Source organism: Pollicipes pollicipes, unplaced genomic scaffold (assembly GCF_011947565.3).
Source record: "Pollicipes pollicipes isolate AB1234 unplaced genomic scaffold, Ppol_2.1 Scaffold_4740;HRSCAF=5597_pilon_pilon_pilon, whole genome shotgun sequence".
Classification (NCBI taxonomy): Eukaryota; Metazoa; Arthropoda; class Thecostraca; order Pollicipedomorpha; family Pollicipedidae; genus Pollicipes; species Pollicipes pollicipes.
This window is the reverse complement of record NW_023596545.1, coordinates 8447125-8469352: the sequence shown is the minus strand read 5'-3', so window position 1 is coordinate 8469352 and position 22228 is coordinate 8447125. Positions and strand designations below refer to the sequence as shown.

At 51.6% G+C, this 22228-nt stretch overlaps 1 protein-coding gene and 1 long non-coding RNA gene across 2 annotated transcripts; both read right to left on the bottom strand.

Moving 5' to 3' along the window:
* On the bottom strand, positions 1–7818 carry LOC119098996 (transient receptor potential cation channel subfamily M member 6; the record flags this gene model as incomplete). The annotated part of the gene is given in 6 exon segments (XM_037222042.1): positions 1–72; positions 340–449; positions 2270–2371; positions 3237–3443; positions 4575–4694; positions 7721–7818. Coding segments are annotated over 6 exon segments (709 nt in total), but the record flags the coding sequence as incomplete, so codon positions are not given.
* A 12222-nt stretch (positions 7819–20040) lies between these two features.
* Positions 20041–21717, bottom strand: LOC119099505 (uncharacterized). The gene is made up of 3 exons (XR_005094387.1): positions 21687–21717; positions 20989–21143; positions 20041–20070 (listed from the first exon to the last, which is right to left on the bottom strand). It is a non-coding gene; the product is annotated as an uncharacterized LOC119099505 (long non-coding RNA).
* Between the last annotated feature and the right edge of the window lie 511 nt (positions 21718–22228).

Here is a 22228-nt window from a genome sequence, read left to right as displayed (position 1 = left end):
TATCGGGCCGGTCCCACATGAGCGCCAGCTGAAGCGGCTCCATGGGCAGCAGGCTGTCTTCGATGCCGGACTCTGTGGGTCGGCAAAGGCTAGAGTTAGCGGCTGCTGGACGCCGACGTTGAGCGCACTGTCCATCGCTTCAGATGTTGGAAGATTACTTTGAAAAGGTAAGACGCAAAATACGTGGCTGCGAACAAGCATGTACTTTCACTACCGAACAACGGGTATTGTTGGCGAGATTTACTTGGTGCCAGCCTTCATTAATGAGCTGTGTCGATGACTCGGGTTGGACGGGATGACTCATTCCAGTGACACAAACATCACTGGCCAAATGTTTACCTTTCATCAGCGCGTTGAGAATGACGGCATCGAGCTCCTGATCGCTGTTGAGATCGAACACGTTGATCAGATCCACGAACTCCATGCATTTCTCGAGTTCGTCGACATACCTGTGGAAATAAACGCAAGATCACCAAATGCCTAAGCTAAGAGCATTTCTATTCTCGTTGATGGATACGGGGAAGGTGAAAAATAAGCAAAACTTGCGTTTCTTTTCATCTCGAGCCACGTTTCTGTCAATATTACTATTGTTATTCGTGATGTAGGACCTGATGAGAATATTTATTACATTTTCGCCTTCTCTTCAACCATCCACGGGGAAAATCTATAGCCAATGGAAATGCCTTCTGCCCATAAGCGATCTTCTTTGCAGTTGCACTAACCAACTATGACATGTCATACAATGTACATGTCCAAAATACCTGCTTGCTGCGTAAAAAGATAACATTTGGTACCAATGCAAGGTGGATCCCAAACGGAAATGGCACGTGGATATATGTGTAATTGTGTATGAAATATTCAAATCCTATAGCAAAGCGACGCATTGCTTACAATACGAATAATTCGAAAGCTCTGTCATAATTCATCAGCCCAAGAGTAAATTACAGCTTTGTGAACATAGAATCCAAACGAATGGATCACTAAATCGTCGCACGTTATTAACTTTGCACCCAAATTGTGTCGTCGGTTTCATAATCCAAACATCAGGAGTGTAACTTGTTGGTCTCAAGATGGCACCAAAGACGGTACCAGTTGCTGCCACCGCCAGGCATTACATGCGCCCAGCTGATCCGCTTCTGCTCCAGGCAACCGAAGCCCGAGGAGCGGCTTGGCTTCTCAATACGTGCCTCCCGCTTCCATTACAAAGGACAACCCGAACCCGGCGCCCAACGCCTACAAAACCTCGCTGCCGTTCCCGGGCAAACGATGCTGCGCGTCGTTCTCAACGGCCGGGTACGGGGCGCTGGCGTCGCACGCGCGCCGCCTGCCGCCGCTCTACGTCGACAACGACGCGTCGCCGGCGGACGTGCGCGTCGACTACGACCGCTTCCAGGCGACGGACTTCAGCCGCGCGCCCGTGCGCCGCGCCTTCACTGGACCGCCGCAGACGGGCGACGAGTGGACCAAGAAGGCGTGGATCCCCTCACCAGACAGCTACTCGCCGGAGAAGAGCGCACAGTGGCGGCTGCGCGTGCCACCCGTGCGCTTCCAGTTCGAGTCGCGCACGCTGCGCGACGGCGACCTGCCGCGCCTGCTGCGCAACGCGCGCTACCCGGCTCCGAACCAGTACCACGTGGGGCCGGCCGAGCGCGACCGGGTGGCGCACGGCGCCGAGTCGGACTTTCGGCTGGGCGTGAAGCGCATCACGTGGCTGGACGACCCGATCCGGCGTGGCCGCACCACGCCGGCGCCCAACCAGTACTCGCGCTGCCACTCCGAATCGAGCCTGCTCGGCGGCGGCCGCTCGATCGCGCCCGAGGGTCCGGAGCCGAGCACGGAGGCCACTCCCGGGCCTGGACAGTACGAGGCCGGCGGCAGGCCCACCGGACCACTGCCCAGCTTCAACGTGCAGCGGCCGGCGTTCCTGTCGTCGGCGGCGCGTGCCGGCGACTGGGCCGACCCGCGCGGCCGGCCACCCGGCCCGGCTCACTACGACGTGCCGCGACTTTACGGCAATGCCGAGCTCGTGTTCAACTGGCGCCAACGGCTCAAGTGGATCTGAGCGGGCTGGCCGGTGTACGGGCGCGCAGGGTTTTGGTGTGTTGACGTTCATGGGCATGTCATTATGGTTACGGGCTTTGTCAAGGTGCTATGCAAATTGTGCGCTGTTTGTGAAGTCTGTCAACAAATGTCATTGATGTACGTAGTTGATACAATTGGTGGTAATCGATGCACCGCTTTTGGCCCGGAGTGCGTGATGCCTGCTTACGCAAAAAGCTGTTCCTTGCTTCCCCTGTGGATCTTGATGTAAGCATCTTCCAGCATTTCCTCCAGTTTTTTCTTCGTGTCGGAACGGAAGACCTTCCTTCCGCTGCGAGAGAACATACAGCCACTAATCATATCGTACGGACGTCACTTACACCAACGAAACAGCCCAAAGCAGAGTCCGCATTTGAAAAAATTAGTGCCCTAATGCAAGCATCCCGTGGTCTTACTCGACACTTAGAGAAAGTTGTGAACACATCTGAGAGGCTGCTGCAGTTCGCAATCAGTTCCATCGATTTACAATCTGCTTTGAAGATATTTTGCATACGGCCAACGGTTCAGGATATAAAGCCAAACACGCTCCTAACTTACTGGAGCTTAAAGTCGATCGACCCTAGTGGGGTCGGAAGACTTGGACCCTAGTGAGGTCAGTGTTATACTTCGCACATGTCATTGCGTGCACCCTATCTTAGTGCGCCTCCACAATTTTCCAGTAGCCGTCAAAAGGAAAATAAAGTATCATCTCTTCTGCTTTTTCCCCAGAGTTCCGGTGGCTTCAGCCGTAACAGATCTCATCCACTTCCGTCCCCGTTACCGCAACACTAGGTATCTACCAGTCGTATGTCAGTGTTGATGTGCAGTCTCTGGGTGGTGCCCAACATGTCATGAGGCGTAGCGTGACCTGAGGTGTGGCGTGACCTGAAACGTGGCGTGACCTCAAACGTGGCGTAGCCTGAAACGTGGCGTGGCCCGAGACGTGGCGTGACCTGCGATATGACGTCACCTGAGACGTGACGCCACCTGATATGTGGCACCATCTGGAACGTGACGTGACCCGAAGCGATACGTAACCTGAATCACGGAGGAGCGTAACCCAAGACGTGTTGTGGCCCGAGACGTGGCATGACCTGAGACGTGGCGTGACCTGAGACGTGGCATGACCTGACGGTTGACACTACACGTGATCTCACCGGCTGCGCTTGTACGTCTCGTGCTGGGCGAAGGCGATGATGTCGGCGGCACGGCCGGTGCCCTGGATGACGACCACTGGGATGCCGCGGCGCAACGAGTGCAGCACGTCCGTGATGACACCCAGGCCACCCTCCAGGATCAGCAGGATAACCGGGATGCCGAGCCCGCCCACGCCCGGGTCAGCGATCCGCTCCTCCAGGCGGGCCCTGGGACGGGAGACTGCTAACGGGACAGCTCCTCTAACCGGGACCTGGGACAGGGTCTCAGGTCCCAGGTGTGGGTTTCGAGCACGGGGACGTTTTGCGCTGCATAGTACAGACAATGAGTCATTGGTTATGAAAATTAGGCGATTCGTTATGACGGAAATGAGAATGGGAGTCGCATGACTTCAGAATACCGCTATAACCGACCATGAGATCACAAGTAAAACAATTGGCGGGCAAATATTTAAGACCATCAGGAAGCACCAAGATGCTCGCACATAACGATTTTGGGCTCCGGAAATACGCACCTATAAACGAACCACCTTTTAAAGGTTGAAGTACTAGAGGTGAGTCAGCCGTCCGCTAAGGTGACATTTTTGCACGGCCAGTCTGGCAGCGGCTTTGATGTTATACAGACTTTCCATGGCGCAATAAAACGATGACGTATTGAGATTGTTGTCCTGAGCAGCCTCTGCACTGAAAGGCGCTCCAATACTTACGAGTGAGCTTATTTCATGATATCTGACGCATGCCTCAATGCCTTCAAATGCGGAACATTTCAATCGTGCGTGTGAATGACAAGTTTATATATAACATGTACTGCTTAAGAAACTATCTTGATCTTGTGTCACGCGGGCCATTAGTTTCCAAGTAATTTCATGGAATCAGACAATCAAGCTTAAAGGGGTGTGATTAATCACGTGTGCTTTAAAGCACACCACGTCTCTTTAAACTTCGAAACAAATAGGACGTCATCCTTTCAAACTTACGGGCGTGCACCATACCGCGCGCCAATGACGAATACAAGGTGCGCAAGAAGAGACTGACTTCAAGCTCAGAAATATATCTGAATGGATCCAATGCACCTGCAACCGCGCCAATCTAAGAGTATTTTTCTCCGACAAGTTGTGTCTAGCATGTGTAATCCTTTGCTATTTGTTACTATCGTTCTCGCGCTATTTAACAGCTCTTAAAAGCTGTACTGCTTTAGCAGTGTCAGACATCTTTTTCGCTATTCGCAGTTGCACAACCGAAGAACAACCCTGCCACCCCAATCCATTGCACATCGGGACCGGCCGGCTGGTCGTACCGGAAGTCGGCCACTGCACATCGTAGCCAGCCAGCTGGTCGTACCGGAGGTCGGCGGCCCCGGTCGGCGTGCCGCGTCGACCGTCGTCCACCAGCAGGAAGTGGGTGTGGTCCCCGTTCAGCGACACCGGCTCGTGAGGGCGCACTATGGTGGTGGCCTTGTACCTGCCGGCGGGTGGGTCACACACCGGGTCACGGGCCTGTGTTATCTATGGGGGCGACGAGAGGCTACACGGGTCACCTCCGGTCACCTCCGCTCTGCGAGTCACTTGTCAGCGGGGAGACCACGGTCACGACGTCAGTGTACACGGTACACGACGTCAGTGTACACGGGGTGTACGTCAGTGTACACGGGGTGTACGTCAGTGTACACGGGGTGTACGGCAGTGTTCAGGTGTCAGGTGACGGTACGCGGGGTGTTGGGTCAGCCGGTGGGTCGAACGGTATGCCGTCTGCTGGGCAAAGAACTGAGCTGCGACCGGTGCAGCAAACCGAACGATTAATATGTGTGTATATATATATATATATATATATATATATATATATATATATATATATATATATATATATATATATATATATATATGCCTGAACTTGACATCCGACTCACAGTTGGCAGACCCATGGAATGAAACAAGCACATCGACACAGACACCAGGCGAACACTATTGCTATTTGGTTATATATGTATGTATACATGTATATAATATAAATTTATGAATCACAATCGACATTCGAGATTTAGGAACATCCGATAATTTTAAAGAATTTGACGTTTGAAGATTGGCTTTTACCTTTGCATAGGGTACACTTTTCTTACAAAACGCACAGCCCTTTTTTGCAGAATTACTAACCTATCTGGTTGAAAAGCATGATTAAAACCCCAAATCAGGTAGGAATAGCTCAACTAAACCTTTTCTGAGCTATATTATGAGCCCAAAGTTATTATGCTTATTTAACATATTCTAATTATACCAGGAGATGCTGGTTAAACGACGATATGAACAACGATTATATTGAGTATCGCCGATATAGTCATTGTTTAGCACTATATACGTAATTTAACAAGTATTCTCTAGTATATTGAGGGTCGTTAATTCAGCATAAAACTTTTGACTCATAATGCCAAAAAAGATGACGGCACCTATTTCTTATATCAAACCTATCTATAGAGCATAATCTAACATCACCCAAACATTTTTCGCACTGACTTCGAGGCCTAAAATTGCTTTCGAATCAATGGTTTCCTTTTGAAGGCTGTTCGTTCGTTCATTTGTAGTTTCATTGATCCTTGATATATTTTCTCGTTTGAGCCCTTTGACGCACCTACTCTTCGAACGCATTTTCTTTTGGTTCGGACTCTGAGAGATTTAAGCGCTAGTTGATCATCCTTCTCTTCAAATGCCATCCATCTTAAGATCCTAGGATTACTTTGAATAATGCCTATACAGTAGGTGCCCTCTTCAAACATAAGGATCAGGTACACAGATGTTTTGAATCAACTGTAGGCTCCGGGTTTTGATGTGCCTCACATAGGGCGCCGAGCATATGTCACATCGGAACGTGCGCGGTCGCATTGAACAACATTTAGGTAAATCTATCCAGGCGTGAAAGCTTTCATTAAACCTCACCTTATACGAGAACGTTCTCCTTGTACGAGAACCTTCTCCTTACGCGAGAACCATTAAACCTTCTCCTTATACCAGAACATGGATTTGCATGTGACATCCTAATTTTGTCCGCCAATTTTGTCATTTGCCATTTCTTAAGAACGCTCAATATTGCAATCTTCATTGTCAGTAAGTGAACAATATTGGAGTTGAAGCCCTTACATTAAGTATGATTGCACGCTAGAAATATGCTGCAATATGACCCAGCATTGTGAGCAATGAAACGGACTGCTCGAACCTTGATGATTCTTTTAGCAGACTGTGCAGACTTACATGCGTACGAACTTTTGAAGTACGCATGATAATATTGGTAACTGGACTATGGAATGAATAAAGCGCTATTGCTAGTTAAACACTACCAGCTCGCAGGCGACCGGTACACACTTTATTTACCAATTTGTCACAGTCAGAATGATGGTGGATATGTAAAATTTACGTAATACACATTCATAATGGCGATCTGTTTTGTAGTTGCAGTGCATTGTTCCACCGGAGTTTCCACTAGCCAAAAAATATCATAGCTTGTGTTAAGACCGACAGTTTGCAGACCCAAGGTGCTGAAGGCTGCCAAATCGACACAAAACACCACGCGAACGATGGAGTTTCGACAGAACACGACGAACCCAATAGAGGCACTTGATGGGGCCAAAACGTAGATGCGGCAGGAACACAAACCCAGCAAAAACAAAACGCACGGTGCGTGGGCACCGCTGAAGAGAAAGTTTGCCCGGATGGTCGCCGGAACGAGCCTCTCTTAACGCCAGCCACGTCAGTTAAGGGCCTCTCTTAACACCAGCCACGCCAGTTAAGGGCCTCTCTTAACACCTGCCACGCCAGTTGAGGGCTTCTCTTAACGTCAGCCACGCCAATTAAGAGCCTTTCTTAACGCCAGCCATGCCAATTAAGACGCAAGTCGGCGTAGTCATTAGCGAAAGCAACAAATTCTCATTTCATTTTCAACCTCGACCCGAGCACAGCAGGAACAACATAGACGCATCTGTCTCAGAGATGACTGAAGGCGGTCAAGTACTCTATACAAATCAACTGAGCAAAAGGCCTGGCTTTACGTTCTTCACCCCGTGCGATGCCCTTGCAGTAGTGGGCCTCGGCTTGACGCGGTAGTGCGTGATGCGTCAGCGAGTGTGAGTGATGCAGTGTAGCTGCAAGTATGAGCACGGATGGCGGTGGACCTACACAGATTGTCAGTCAGTTGGTCGGACGGTGCATTATGAATGCATGACTAAAAAGGGCCGCGTACGTCTTGTATCGACCTGCAAGTGAATTATGCAGGCGGGAATGAGTGGTGCGATAGTGCCTCGTAGCAGTCTTTACCGTAAGGACACTTAACACCTTAACGCTTAAGAAGTAAACACCCTAGCTGAAATGAAGTAGTACGCAATGTGATGCGTTGCAATGGGAGACATTGCTGCGAAAAGGTGGCATTATGGTGAGAGCAGCTCCGCGGCTGCGCGTGTAAGCGTCTCACACAAACGCCACCCGTCCTGCTCAGCTCGCACTCACGATGCGTATTGGAAGTTGGCGTCCTTGTTGATGAGCAGTTCCTTGTCCCGCACATAGCCCCAGGCGCAGATCCCGATGCATCGAATGCCGCGGGTCATCTTGCCTCCGGCACCCTGCGGGACACGGCCGTGCAGCCCGAAGCCGGGCGGACTACTCCAAGCGTCGGCGGCGAGACGGACCGAGCGCCGCGCAGGTGGCCACCAAAGCCGTTCACAGAGCAAGAAAACAGAGTCAACCGTCATGCTCGGTTACACGAGCCCGCTGTCTGCAAACGCTCATTCACACGGCGTTGAGGCCTTTCGCTCAAGCGGAGAGCCTTCCCGAGTATGCTTGGTATGAGAGTGGCACCGCTGTCCTCTGCGTGGACAAGCAAAACGGCACGTACAACATGTATCTGAGGCCAATGCTACAGACACCCACAGCGCTCAGATCAACCAAAGGACATCAGTCACGTGGGTGTGATCTCCTGGAGGTGTCTGCTGGGCATATAGCCTTTCATGGTCAGTCCATGTTGCGCAGGTACCATGCCACTGGGCACCATCAGAGGTATGCAGCTGCCGTCACTTATACACGCACCGTTATTAGGTACCATGCCACTGGGCACCATCAGAGGCATGCAGCTGCCGTCGCTCGTACACGCACCGTTATTAGATACTGGCCTTCGTTGATGGCGTCGCCTATGACCTTCATGTAGCCCATGTTGAAAGCTCCGGTAATTAGCCAGGCGTGCGTAGATTTGGCGGCCTGCAAGTTGTGTACACGAGGCCAGAATTAAACATTGGGTTGTTGCTCAGAAATTACACTGGGACGTAGTGCGCGAATGCGCTAGCGTCATTCTGTTCCGCAAGCATGAACTATGCAGGCTGCCGTGTTGCAGTACGGACCTCATTTCTCAGACGTCAGGTGCGTGTCAGCAGCACAGGTGAACGGTGCAGGGGCAAGGACACTTATCAGTGAAATCATCCTAATGCCCCGAAAATGGATGTGTTTTCCGGCATATGCAGTTCAAATTTCAAGAAGCGCGATGACCGAGCATACAGAAGGCATCATTGACAGCCGCCGGTAGGATGTTCAGGTGTCAGCGGCCAGGCAGCGCACGTTCCCCTCCTTACCCCTCCCGAGCCCTGACCCATTCTCGGCGAGCCCAGCGAGCGACCCCACCTTGAGCAGCCCCTCGTTGAAGATCTGCTTTTTGCGGCCGTCGAGCCGGAAGTTCTTGGCACCGCCCAGTATCGAAATGACCAGACTGGGCCGGTTTGGCTGGCACAGCTGCCAGTGGTCCACCATCAGCGTCAGCACGGACGCCACCGGCGTCGTGTCCGCCAGACGCACGTACTTGGACGGCTTGCTCGACCCCGTGTCCTGGTTGACGAAGTCCACCTGGCCGTAGGCGTTCGTCTTGAACTCCTGGATGGCGTTGGTGGTCGACCACGCCTCCTCGGCGATGGAGGCGGGTGACGCGTTGCGGTGCTCGACTGTCTTCGCGCCGCACAGACAGCGCGACGGGTCGCCAGTCCGCGGCTCTAGCAGCACGCACTCCTTGCGCTGGAAGCTCGAGCCGATGAAGTTGAGTCGCAGCTGGCGCTGGCGCTCACCCTCGCTGATCTTGACGAGCGTGCGCCCGGTGCGGCGCGACAGGCCGATCTTCTTGCGCTTCAGCGCCCATGTCTGGTCGTCCAGCTCCTGGATGGGGCCCTCCGGGTTGCCGTCCTCCAGCGAGGTGAGCGAGGCGCGGATCGAGGACCGCAGGCTGCTGCGGATGGTGTCGCGCCGGTGGAAACTGGGGGCCGAAGGTCCCGTCAGCACGACCTTTACACGTGCACGCGCGTGGGACGCGTTGGACGATTGTACCCCACGCACCGGTCAAGACTGGTGGGGAGTCAGCACCTGCACGGCCGCCCCCGCGAGCAACGGACAAGTCAGCAGGCCATTGTGCCCCACGCACAGGGCTTAGACTAGTCGGAACAGTTGGCCCAGTACACACACGCAGGGGAAGAATTGGTGGGCAGTGGTACTCCAGACCGCCACCAGGCCAGAAAGACCACCTGGAGAAGCTTCACTGTTGCTGCCGCTGCTGCTGCCGCTGCTGCTGTGGCGGCGTAACGCTGACGGCAGGACTGGAGAGAATTGTGGAAAATTGTGCATTGTTGGGGGGGGGGGGGGCAGGAAGTGAAAGCGTGGTGTTAAGATTTCCCCTTCTCTTCACGACGCAGTTTCTTTCAAACCCTCTTCAGGTCGTTCGTCTAGAAATTTCGAATGCCCTAAGCAGTAAAGTGTTCTGCCTGATCCAAATAGCGTAACCATCTATATTCCCCAGCTGGCCATCTGGACAGTGCCTTCCATCCTCATGAACTCCGTTGCATTCCCATTATGTTCTTGGTGCTTAGTTGTGCGTTACAAGATGCGTATAAGAACAGAGCACATCGGACCGGTGTCAATAGCCCACACAGCAAGAGCGGAACAATAGTGGAGTCAGGGACCGATGCGTCGACTGCACACACAACAGATTGATGTGGGAGCCATGGTAGGCAGGACATGTTCATGAGACAATTTGGTAAAAAAGCAAGGCATCCCGCTCACATATACGCAAACGGAACAAGCAGCGCCGTGGTTACGAACCACAATGCAGTAGAAGCTGATATGTAGGCGGGAGACCAACTATTATGGCAGCACTCTTTGGAAACTAGCTATCAGCTCGGCGTCCGCGCGGGGCTGGCTGGAGGAAATTGAAACATTCAGTGCAGTAGGCTGCACACACAGATGCAAACGCACACAAGCGCAAGCAGCTTGCCTTTTCACAGCTACTGGTGGGTATGGAAAACCTTTTGTGACCACGCACGTCATACGGTGACCTTCAGGTCCTGGTGTTCCTTGCCCAGCAACGTTAATATGATTAATGGCGAGCCGTGCCCGGTACATCAATAAATGCAGAGCGTTCTTCATGTCTGTGACCAGCACCGCATGTGCATTGAGCCAGGCTGCCAACACATGACAATTGTTGTCGACGGCGTGCTGCGTACGTGGTGCCCATGTGTAGTTCTTTTTACATGGTGACAAAACCCACGATTCTATGACACGATGACACAGATTCCTGTCATCGATTTACATACCTGGGCGATGATGAACAGGCATTCCCCTTCAGAGCTTACAGTTCATTGTTTTGCTTGCGGTGAATGTGGATCATGGGAATTTCTGGGGGGGGGGGGGGGGCAGTAGCCCCTTTCACGCTCATATTTTTAGATAGTGGCATAAGGTCCAAATCTGAGGTACACGAGCAGCATGATGAAATGGAAGGAAACCATCGTTTGGCGTCAAGTCAATCAGAATGGTCGGAACTAAAGTCTTTCATTACCGTTTTTGTTTCACCAGTATGTACATACTAGCCTTGTTATCTCTTAACGCGTGCAAATTAGGTAACACGAGGCCAAGTCATATGACACCACAAGTTTGAAATAACGACAAGTGCATGGTCATAAAAACCATTTCGTTGATGAAATTTACCACCTGTTTCAATGCAACAGCAAAACATCCATGTCATTCACCTCTGTTTAGCCCAGCCTTCGCGCATTTACGATTTGTTGCAGATAACTCTGGCATGTTTCGGGCTATTTTGCTCACAGTTTTACGAAGCTAATTTAATTGTAGCATCCGACCGGATTATTTCGACCGTCGCCGTAGTGATAAACCTTTGTGCTATCACACTCGCGCCAGACAACTGTCCCTCTGGAGAGCATAACTGAACAAGCAACCACCCAAAAAAACAAAGCATTTCAGACACCTATCTGTTTTGTAAAGCACTACGAGGGGGGCGTAGCGCGCATCTGTTACATCTTAAAGCGGTTGTCTAGGCACAAGCATGCAAGCGCGCTCAAAACTAAGGTGCATCATGAGCTACGCCCATTTTCCTGAAATGAAGCCAGTCCAGCGATAAAAGACGTCAACGGCAGTCACCGGTGCATTTCACCGAATGTTTACGTTATTAAGTGATACTGCTGTTAGAGGTAGGTGGTGCGTCGAACATCACCGTTAGTTGCACCTTATACTACGGTGGAAACAATGTGCTCGAGCTATCGTCCCCGCCCGGCGTGTTAGTATGTACAGAACGTCTCGGCCAGCTACGTTTCCGGCGGCTGCAAGGTGTTGTTGCGTCCGGATAAGGCTTGGACGGCGTCCAGCTTTCAGCCATGTATAGGCCACAACCCGAATTATCTCCTTGGCATCGTTGGACTTTGAAATGGGGTCTTCTCATTGTGAGCCCAGTATTCCGCCAACCGAGCTAACCGGAAGGATCCTGGTAAGGTCTTTATCGGCGACTTCCCGACGACGGCCGGAGAAATGGCTGCCCGAAACGCTGTATGCATCCTGCCGCACCTTATAAGAATGATAGCCCGAGCGATTATTCCATTATTGATACTGATGTCTCGTCTCAACCTTTATAACCGCACCTTACAACTTTCAGTTGCCTTCGGCCTTCACAACGTCAAAGCAGAACCGTTATCTTTCGAAGAGAAGAGATCTTCCATACTCCGCTGCTGTAAAATCTTCGACAACTTCTTTGTAGTTCGCCGTGCTTACCAAGCAGTTCAATTTAAATTCTTTGTTTGAGCCGCCTGAAAGTTGTTGCAGTCATATAATAACTACTGTAGTTCAGACTTGATCGGGATGTCAAAAACGATGAAATATATAAATAAAAGTAAAAATGTTGCATCAGGATCGGTCATTTGTCTTGTTTCATGTTACAACCACCTTGGATCATCTTGGGAAGCCAACAACGTCGCAAAAGTTACTTACGGCAGGATCAAATTTTGTTCAGTTGATCCGAAAGGCACCCGAATTTACCAGTTGTTCTAGCTATGGAACAGCAATCTGCATGCGTAGTCAAAGTCCGCATTTAAAGATTATTTTTCATCTGAGTTTTAAACAGTGATTTGTGAAGAAAACTTATATCACATGAACACACTGTCTATTTTAATAGCACAATGCCCACACCTGCTATTACTTTGCTTTCCATCAATCCTAAATAACATATATCCTATGCACAAATCATGCCAGCTCGGATGGGGTGCAGATAACTGTTTGTCATGTACCTAGTGGAGTGCTTTTCATTGTCACCATTTGCGCGTTGCTGGCCGTTGCCGTGTTTGTAATGCGGACTGCCCCAGCGGCCACCAGGCGTCGATTGCTGTGCCGGCCCATGGTGAGAATGGTGCTGGTTCCCAGTAGATCTATAGTGGGACGTGATTTGTGTCGGCTTCGGAAATTAGTCTTCGGGCCGTTGTCCTGGAGATACGTGATAGGACAGCGGTTAAGTAAGTTAGCTGAATAGCCGACATGATATAAATCACTATTTTCACGGCCCCGGCGGCACAGCTAAAGCGCTATAACCGCACCGTCTTTTTGATGGCACACCACACAGCAGACGTTTCAACCATGAACTCTCACCAGCAGTGAAGAGGGTTTGTTTTAAACATGTACTAAGAGAGAGAGAGAGAGAGAGAGAGAGAGAGAGAGAGAGAGAGAGAGAGAGAGAGAGAGAGAGAGAGAGAGAGAGAGAGAGAGATATATATATATATATATATATATATATATATATCCCCGCACTCTCTCACTCAATCTCTCCCCCTCTCACTCTCTCTCTCTCCCTCTCTCTCTCTCCCTCACTCTCTCTCTCTCTTCTCTCTTTCTCTTTTAGTTATCTGGTTGGGGTGGGGTGGGTGCGTGCACGGATATTGGAGTAATCTATGGATTGTGGATTGTTCCAGACTATATTGGGAGTCTCCAAATGCTGTGGAATATAATTGTGATGGACTCAAAACTTTGCGAGCAGAAATGGATTGAAAGGATTTAAAAAGCTTGAAATCAAGCATTAAAACCAAGTAAATGCGTTGGGCATTTTAGGTTTAATATCTAATGTAAAACCGGACCAATATGTCATAGATTGACGCGAAGTATGCTGGTAATGAGTTTGCCATGGCCTGATATATGCATGCAGCTATTTATATACGTAACATAATTCGCATTCGAATCAGTATGCATTTTTGAGATCAGAGAGCACGCCAGGTAGCATTTAGTGTGTGAAGGTTGGCCAAACCTTTCGATGATAAAATCAGAGGTCAAAGCCATAACCATGTGGCAGAGGTTTAACGTGCCGCAATGCTCGGCACGTTCCATGCTATCCTCTGACGTCGCCTTACCTTCAGCACGACCACTGCCACTGTTACCACTGCTAGTCAGGGACAATTGGAGGACGCTTAAAGCGACGGGGGCCTACTCGGCCGCAGATGGGTGAGTCCGAGGTCAGACGCTCTAACCAACTGAGCTTTTGGGACGAGCAAGGACATGGGCTTGTTTTGTAATTAGAAGCGAAGGTGGAGCGCGAATTCAAAGATAGATTCTCCTGAAAATTGGTTGGCGGCTCTGCTATTTGGGCGTCCAAGATGCGTACAACGCTGTGTCGCACGTCATCCAGCAGCCCGTCTCATCGGCACAGCGCTAGGATACGTATGTTAGCCTGATAACATGACATTCGCCCTAAAACAGGAACGTGTTCTGGCTTCTCTGGGAAGTGGAGAGTGGAAGGCCTTTGTTTAGCGATTCCTCCCGCACCATATCCCCGTATTCGATCCCCCACCCTCATCCCGTTTGCGCGGACCGGGCGGCCGAGAGCCGGCGCGCGGCGCCTGCGTGGTAGACTGTTCCGCCGCACACAGCTCCGATGGCGGCTCTGACATGGCCGACTGAGCGGTGCAATGGAGCCGGGCGGACGGGGCGCACCGACAGAGGACGAAGCTGCAGTTAGTAGGCATGAAGCAACCGCGCGGCACAACGGGAAGGTGTTGCCAGTTCACGCACGCCAGTTCGGCTCAGTTCAGTCGAGACCGAAGGCGATGGTGAAAACACGTGGTTCCCGCTTTTGTCGCTGCACGGAGAGGCGACACCGATGGCGTCGGAAGCCCCGCCACAACGGCCTGACGCGAGCTCGTGTCTCAACAGGATGAAGTGGATCTCAGTGTAAGAGAATTTTTCACATTTGTGTGGGGCTTTCAGCTTAAATAGGCATATTCAAGATCATTCAGTGCAGTCCACAGCCCTAGTCTTCCTAAGACCTAAACCAGTCTAGTTTCTGAACCACGCGCCCGCAAAGTTGAGCAGACTTCGTGCAGACTTCTTCAAGGTCACTCAGGCACCCATGGCCCAATAATATCATTCAAATCCTGCCTTCCATCTGCCATGTGGTGATCAAGGCCAATACAAATATTGCTGTCGAGTCGTTCATATCTGGCTTTCGTGAGCACGATTACCAGATATAAAGACCATACATTAGCTCTCAGTCAGAGTTGTGCAAGGAACGATGAGCTCATTAAACGTTGACGTAGTGCAGAGCATTTTTACTAGATGGAAAAATTGCATTGTCTAGAGCAGCCTTTTCTACTTAAGAGTATACCAATAGTTGTAAGTGAGCTTATATCATCCTATCTGATGCTTGCCTCAATATCTTCGAATACGGGACATTCCCTTCAAAGAAAGTATATAGTCAGGGTCTTCCACGGGATCGATCTCCTGCGAACCTAGACCGGATTCCTAAGAATTTCCCCCAGGAGAACTTTCTATTCAGCACAAGTCATTTGGCTCAAAGGAGCCACTAGCCTGTGCCCCTTGTCCTGACCACGTCCCTAAGTTAACATTCGTGCGCGGCTTAGCGCTCAGGTATCGCTCGAGCACATTGTTCTTACGGCGCTGTTCCGCGTGCTCAGGACATCGAATAGATTATATTTAGCTGTGGTTCACACCGCTTTGCTGCGCGAAGAGCTGCCGTCGTTGGTTCCACGACTTAATAGCTACAACAAAAACTCCAGCTGACAGAAGGGCTACGGCAATACTTACACCCGCAATACTAAACATGCTGCCAAAACTTGTCTTCTTCAACATTTCTACCGCAAAATTGTTTGGTCATTACTGATGCACGACATAAACATTCCTGCAAAGACCTATATGCGGTATAAGTGCTCAATGACAAAACTTACATTTTCATGTGCATAACTCGCTTTACTTTTACCGTTAAGACTTATACTGTTTTATGTACGTGCAAAATTTCTTCTACTGCTAATACCTGCCTGCCATATAGTGCAAAATGCAAAAATAAATTATGTTGTCCCCCTTAGTGTTTCCATGCGTCCGCTCCCTGCACGGGATTTTGGTTATTTTGGTTTGGGCCCAGCCAATGAGTTGGATTACTGGCCGCTATGATTTATGGTTCATGCTCTGCATTGTATTGCAGAAATGTCGCACATGAACATTAGCCGAAGAAATAAAATTGCTAATACGGAGGCTGTACGGGCTATTGCAATAGGCCATAAGGAAGGACATAAGGTCTTTTTTACAAAATTTTCATTATTTGCCAGTTGTATTTCGTAGCACATATGTCGCAGATGATTCACTGCAGCAGGAGTAATGTCGCGTATATGTCAATGCCGGCAGTCTTTGCGGCAGAACTGATGACTGGTACATGTTTTTGCGGTATAGATTTTGCTGTGTAGCACTCATGTCGTGTATCGGTTTTGCAGTAAGAGTGTTGTCGCATATTGGTATACGCTATAACTATTCACTAAAGAAGAAATTACGCGTGTATGGTTCTGCAACATAATTCCCGACACCCAGCACTCAAGTCACGCATGCGTCTTTGCGGTAAAAGTAATGTCGTGCGCAAGAAAAGCCTGTTTAAGTCCTTGCTGTAGTTGCGTAGGAAGAGGTCGCGTATAGCTAGTATAATAAAAAAGCACCACTACAGTTGTGTCGCGCATAGCCAATGTTGTATCACTCATGCAGTGCTACCACATTGGTTATACGCGTCATTATTCTATATACGCTATATGTCGAATGTTATGTCATATATATATATATATATATATATATATATATATATATATATATATATATTATATACGTATATATAAATATGTATATACACACACACACACACACACATATATATATATATATATATATATATATATATATATAAATATAATACTTGGATGCGTACTAAAGTATCCAGAGTTCATAACGTCCAATAGTCAAAGCGTCTAAAAACGCAACGTCCAGAGTTCATAACATCCAAAAGTCGTCTTCAACGTCCCTGAAAGGGAGAGAATCACAACATTCAAGCCCGCGGCACTCCAAAAACGAGCCATCCAGAGTTCCTGAGCTCATAACATGCAGCGTTTATAACGTCCAAAGGCTGGAGAGCAGTGGCAATTAAAGCCTATCGACTGGAATTCGTGATCGTTGGATGTCATGAACATTGGATGCCATGACTTTGGACGTTGCGAGCTTGCATGCTGTGAACTCCGCCGATGAGCTCGGCATTGGAGGCATTTTGAATTTTATGGACGTTGGATATCGTGACTTTGGATGATATGCACACTGGTTACTATGATCTTGGACTTTTGATGACTTCACGTAGGACACTTCACTCCAGTCTGTAAGATCTTTAGCGCAGCACTAATGTTGCGACACCGGCGCTGTTGGCTTCAGTATAGCACCACCTCCAACCACATAACACTGGTTCACATCCCAGTAATGCAGAGCCTGGCTTACTAATTTTAAGGTTTCAGTGAGTGGCTGCGCTAACCGAAAGTCCCCTGCGCGCGAGGATGCTATATTCATCACTTCTCGAGCTTTACATGCTTTCTACGGCTTGGCCTTAGTGCGGTTTGCTTCTCCTGCGAATGCGATGAATGCCTCCCTGTTAAATGCCAAAAACAGACCCTTCTCGCGCTGTGACCGCCACTGGCATCGGACGGGAATGAATTCGTGTCGCGGACCGTTAGGAAGGAGCAACCCATCGCATGTGAAATATATCAGGGAAATCCTTGCAGCCATCTGTGCACCGCGCCTGGCTAAAGAAATGTGGACACGCGGAGAGACCGACAGAGGTGCGCTTGGCTAAGAAGTGAAATAGATGCATATCAATTAACTTTCAAAGATTTCTGCCCAGCGTGTGGTTACAATGTAGTCAATTCGTCCAAGACGACAATCTCGTTTCAAAACTTTTTAAAAAAATATTGTTTCTTCCATTGTACCGTATGAGCGGCACCCACACTATGGTTAATCACGGTAAACGTAGCTTGCGCCTACTTTGTTGCCCTCGCAAAATTAGAAGACAAATCTAATTTACCCACGACCGACGTTCAACACGAAAAGCTCAGCGCCCGACATGCACCCTTAAGACCCCCAATGACGACCGCATGCCGGCTGCCTGCACCGCTCGCGACCGTCGTCCGCCGCCCACGCCGGGATCACCCACCTCTTGAACGTCTGGCCCATCTCATTCCGGGCCAGATCATCTGGCGGCGAGGTGACGCGCACCGCCGGCGAGCTGATGACGCGCGTCAGGCCGCTGGAGCGGGGCCGCGAGGTCAGGCTCGGCCGCCGCGGCCGCGCCCCCCGACATGGTGCCGACTGCGCGCCGGCGGCCGCCGCCGGCTGTGTACCGCCGCCGCCGGGCAACCGGACGGTCGATGTACGCCGCGGCTCGGGGGCGGAGGCCGGCGCCGCCCGTGCCGACAGCCGTCACAGCTGGGTGTCAATGGTCGCCGGTGGCCGGTCGCGCCGCTGGCCGGCGGGCGCGCGCTCACGGCCGGAAGGCTGGGATGGAGGGCGGGGGGTCGCAGATTTGCGCTCGGCTACTGAGCACTCGACGGGTTTGCCAACTCGGGCGGGCGACGAGGGGCGAGGTGGCGGGGCGACGGTGGTCACCCACTCACACCCAGATGGTAACTCTGAATATTTAATGAGTCACCTGCTACGCATTCGCGTCGACGGTCCGCGGAAGCCGAATCTCCGACGCGGCGTCAGCCGGCAGCCGGCTTTTAAATGAAGATGACGGGACGGCACGGCTGAACCGAAGGCGGCGGAGCATCCACGTGCGACACGCTGTAGCTCCAGTGACCCATGCGTCCACGGCGGCACGTTCAGTATTACGGGGCGTGTCGTGGGGCTTTGTCTAACGCGCGCAAAGCACTTAATGCGTTGGTGCGTGGTTAGCAGGACACAATGGCTACTGGGTGCTTTTTTCGTGACCACATGACCCTAAGCCTACATTCAGACGTAGGAGCTTAATGTCTGACGCCTGCACGGCCACATATCCACGTGGGTGGCCATCAACCACGACTGCATGCGACGGCCTGGCCAGTCTGTCGGGCCGCGAAGCCCTGTGCGAACACCCGCGCTCGACGGACCCACAACCGTGCTTCGAGCCAGAATCTTAACCTACTCGTTGGACTCTGACCGGCTCTCGGCCGTCTGACGCAGGTCTGTTTGAGGACCTACATTGACCACACACGTGGCTCAGCCCGCCATCACGCCGCTAACTTAGGCTGCAAAAAACAACACAATGAGTGTCCGTACCCATAGAGACCAGTAAACAGCTAAATGACAGAAGGCTTCAACTAGGCAATGACAGTAGGCTTCAACAGTAAACAGCTAAATGTCAGTAGGCTTCAACTAGGCATTGTCATACTTGGGACAGGTCGCAAGGCCACCATGTCCACCTAGTGCTCATGATGATGTAGTGCATCGGAAAGTAGTGCGGTAGCTCCAGTCCAAGTGGCAGTTCAGCTCCGCTCGAGCGGCTCCGCTCCGCTCCGCTCGCCGCTACAGTTACCCGGGGCAGAGAACAGCACCCGGCGTCCGACAGTTATCTTTATTACAGTGGTAAAGCTCACAAGCCATCATTAAATCGCCACTCGGACACGCCACGGCACACCTGAGATCCCTTGCGTAAGCGTCACTAGCATGAAACTGTAGTACAAATGTCCTGCCATTGAGCGGGCCCGTCCCGCGGGACCCCGCGCCGTTCACAGCGGCACAGCCTCGCGTGCGGACGCCGGCATCCTGAGGACGTCGGTGTCCGGGCCCGGCTCACTCAGTGGTTTAGGCGCCGAACCGCACCCAGTATACTAGTTCCTTACGTCGCGTTTCGGTGAATGGCTGGCCGAAACATTCATAACCGTGGTATGGATCAATTTCGGCCAACCATTCACTGAATGCAACGGGGAAACGCAACGGTCTAAATAAAATACGAGAGTTAATTGGAATACAAAGGCCATTCACCACTGAATGAGCCGTGCTCCGCGCTCGGTAAGAGGTATACAAACGATACATCAGTTCAGATAAATACAGCACAGCACAAGTATAAGCGCGGTGAGTACGAGCGTTCATGATTACATATGGGTGTCAGCACATGTTCATGCTGATGTACAAATGCGCGCAGAGTGCCGACGGACGGGGCCGAGTAGTTCGCAGAGCTGCCACCAGGTGAGGTAAGACAAGGCCCAACTCGGCTGCGGCTGAAACGGCAGTGAAAATCACACACGGAGTTTCGGAACAATGACACAACAATGAAGAGGAACTGACGTAAGAGACTGTGACAGTCATTTCGTCCCATAACCACGGGTGGCCTCAGAGCCCAGGACCTTTTGCGCTTGCTTCAAAAATTCCTAACTCGTTCATATCGTGCGACAGCGAACAGTTTCGCGTAAACCTACAAACATCGAGACACGCACGAGACGAATCGCCAGGCGGGCCGAGGTCGGTGGCGTCGACAGTGCTACTCCGCCCAATGCCACCGCACAGCCACAGACCCCGCACAGAGACGTGGTACGGGGCACCGCACGCTACGCCAGCCGGGAACGCTGGGCAGCTGGGCTTATTGCGGCCCACACTCGACAGACCGGGTGGCGAGCTTCTCTCACGAAAATACCATAACTCTTCCATAACTCTTAACTCCACCACCTCCACCACCATAACTCCTAACTCTTCCCTCAACACCCACCATAACTCTTCCCGCGCATGAGAACGAACAGCTAGCATTTGATCATGATTTGTCAACATATCGAGGCAAACAACGGAGAAATACGATCCCAGCTGCGCGAATATTGCCACCGGACTGGGTGGCGGCGACAGGCACGTCCCTGGGAGAGGCTTGCGGACGTCATCCGGCCATGACTGAACGGTCCGGGGAATTCCCACGCTTCTGTGGCCACGCCTAGCTTACCGACGGGTCAAGCGGGATTCCGTGACGGGAGCAGACCGCACCAGCCCCCCTCTCCTCCCCCGATCCATGTCCCGACAGTCGGGGCTTGGTGACGGGCGCAGGTCGTAACAGTCCCACGGACCAGGGTCCCGACAGTCGGGGCTTGGTGGCCGCACCCAGCCTGCCCTAACCAGAGCCGACGGGCCAGGGACCTGGTGGACGCGGGCCATACCTAGACCCTCGAGCCACGGACGGAACGGTCAGGAGTGCTTCTGCGCCAGGCGAATCTGCTCCACCAGGGCGGCCAGTTTCTCCAGCTCGGAGCCGGGCCGCATCGACACGGCCAGACTCTGGCGGTACAGGTCCTCGAAGTAGGCCGGCGCCTGTCTGTCGACACGGAGACGCGGCGCCCGTCACCAGACCACCCGCCGGTCAGGCCGCGCACGGCTGACCGCTGCTGTCTTGATGGGACGCCGTGATCAACACACGACACGACGTGCTGGAGACGGTGTAAAGCCACCAGTGCGTCCGTCAGGACGAGAACGGTGCAATTCCAACCAAACGTTCAGCTGACGGATGCTTGTGCGTGATTTCGTAGAGGAGATCGAGTGGAATATACGGCTGGTATCATCGCATTCAGTGCTTGATGTAATGAAACGCGAGGCGAATTATAATAGCATTCCTGCAACTGTCAAAGATGGACGCTGACATTTACAACGATCCGATCCAATCGACCAGCTGCCTTGGATGGAACCGCGACTAAATCGTGAAACATACATGCATGAAACTACTGAATTTGAGAACATCAAGATTCTTGACCCCCACCAATTTACCACGGTGTAATGTGAAATCACACGAGCCATAAACACGAACCGCGTTACTTTAAATACAGACTATCGCGACCAAACGTGCAATCTGGCCACCACTCACCTCTTCTTGTTGCCGCCGTACTTCCTGAGCAAAGACAGACCGTCTTAAGCGCGTTCAGCAGGCTGGCGAAGAGACGGCCGGCCGCGTCCTGCGCCCCGCTCAGCCACGGTGGCGTCGGCCGAGACGGCGGCGCCGGCGGCGACGCGCGCCAGCAGCGGCGCCAGCGGCGAGCCGGCCGCCGCCGCCGACGACAGCGCCTCCTCCACCAGCTTGACGCGGCTGAACCATGGCTGCACGCTGCGGGCGGACAGCAGGCAGCGTCACAGACCCGGCCAGCGGATGGAGGCCGAGTCAGAGCGGCACCGCCGCGCGCAGATGGACAGGCAGAGCGGCAGCGGCCGGTAGTGCATCGTTATGTCGTAACTACCAAGCAAAATGAAACGCTGACGGTAATATAATTAACATAAAAATAATAAAAACATAAAAAACGAAACGGCAGACCTGACAAGCGAAGTACGCGCGTGATCATCCTATAACATCGGTACACATGTTTTTTAACGTCTCCAGTGCTTTTGTATGTCGTGCCATGCTATCGTGCTCGT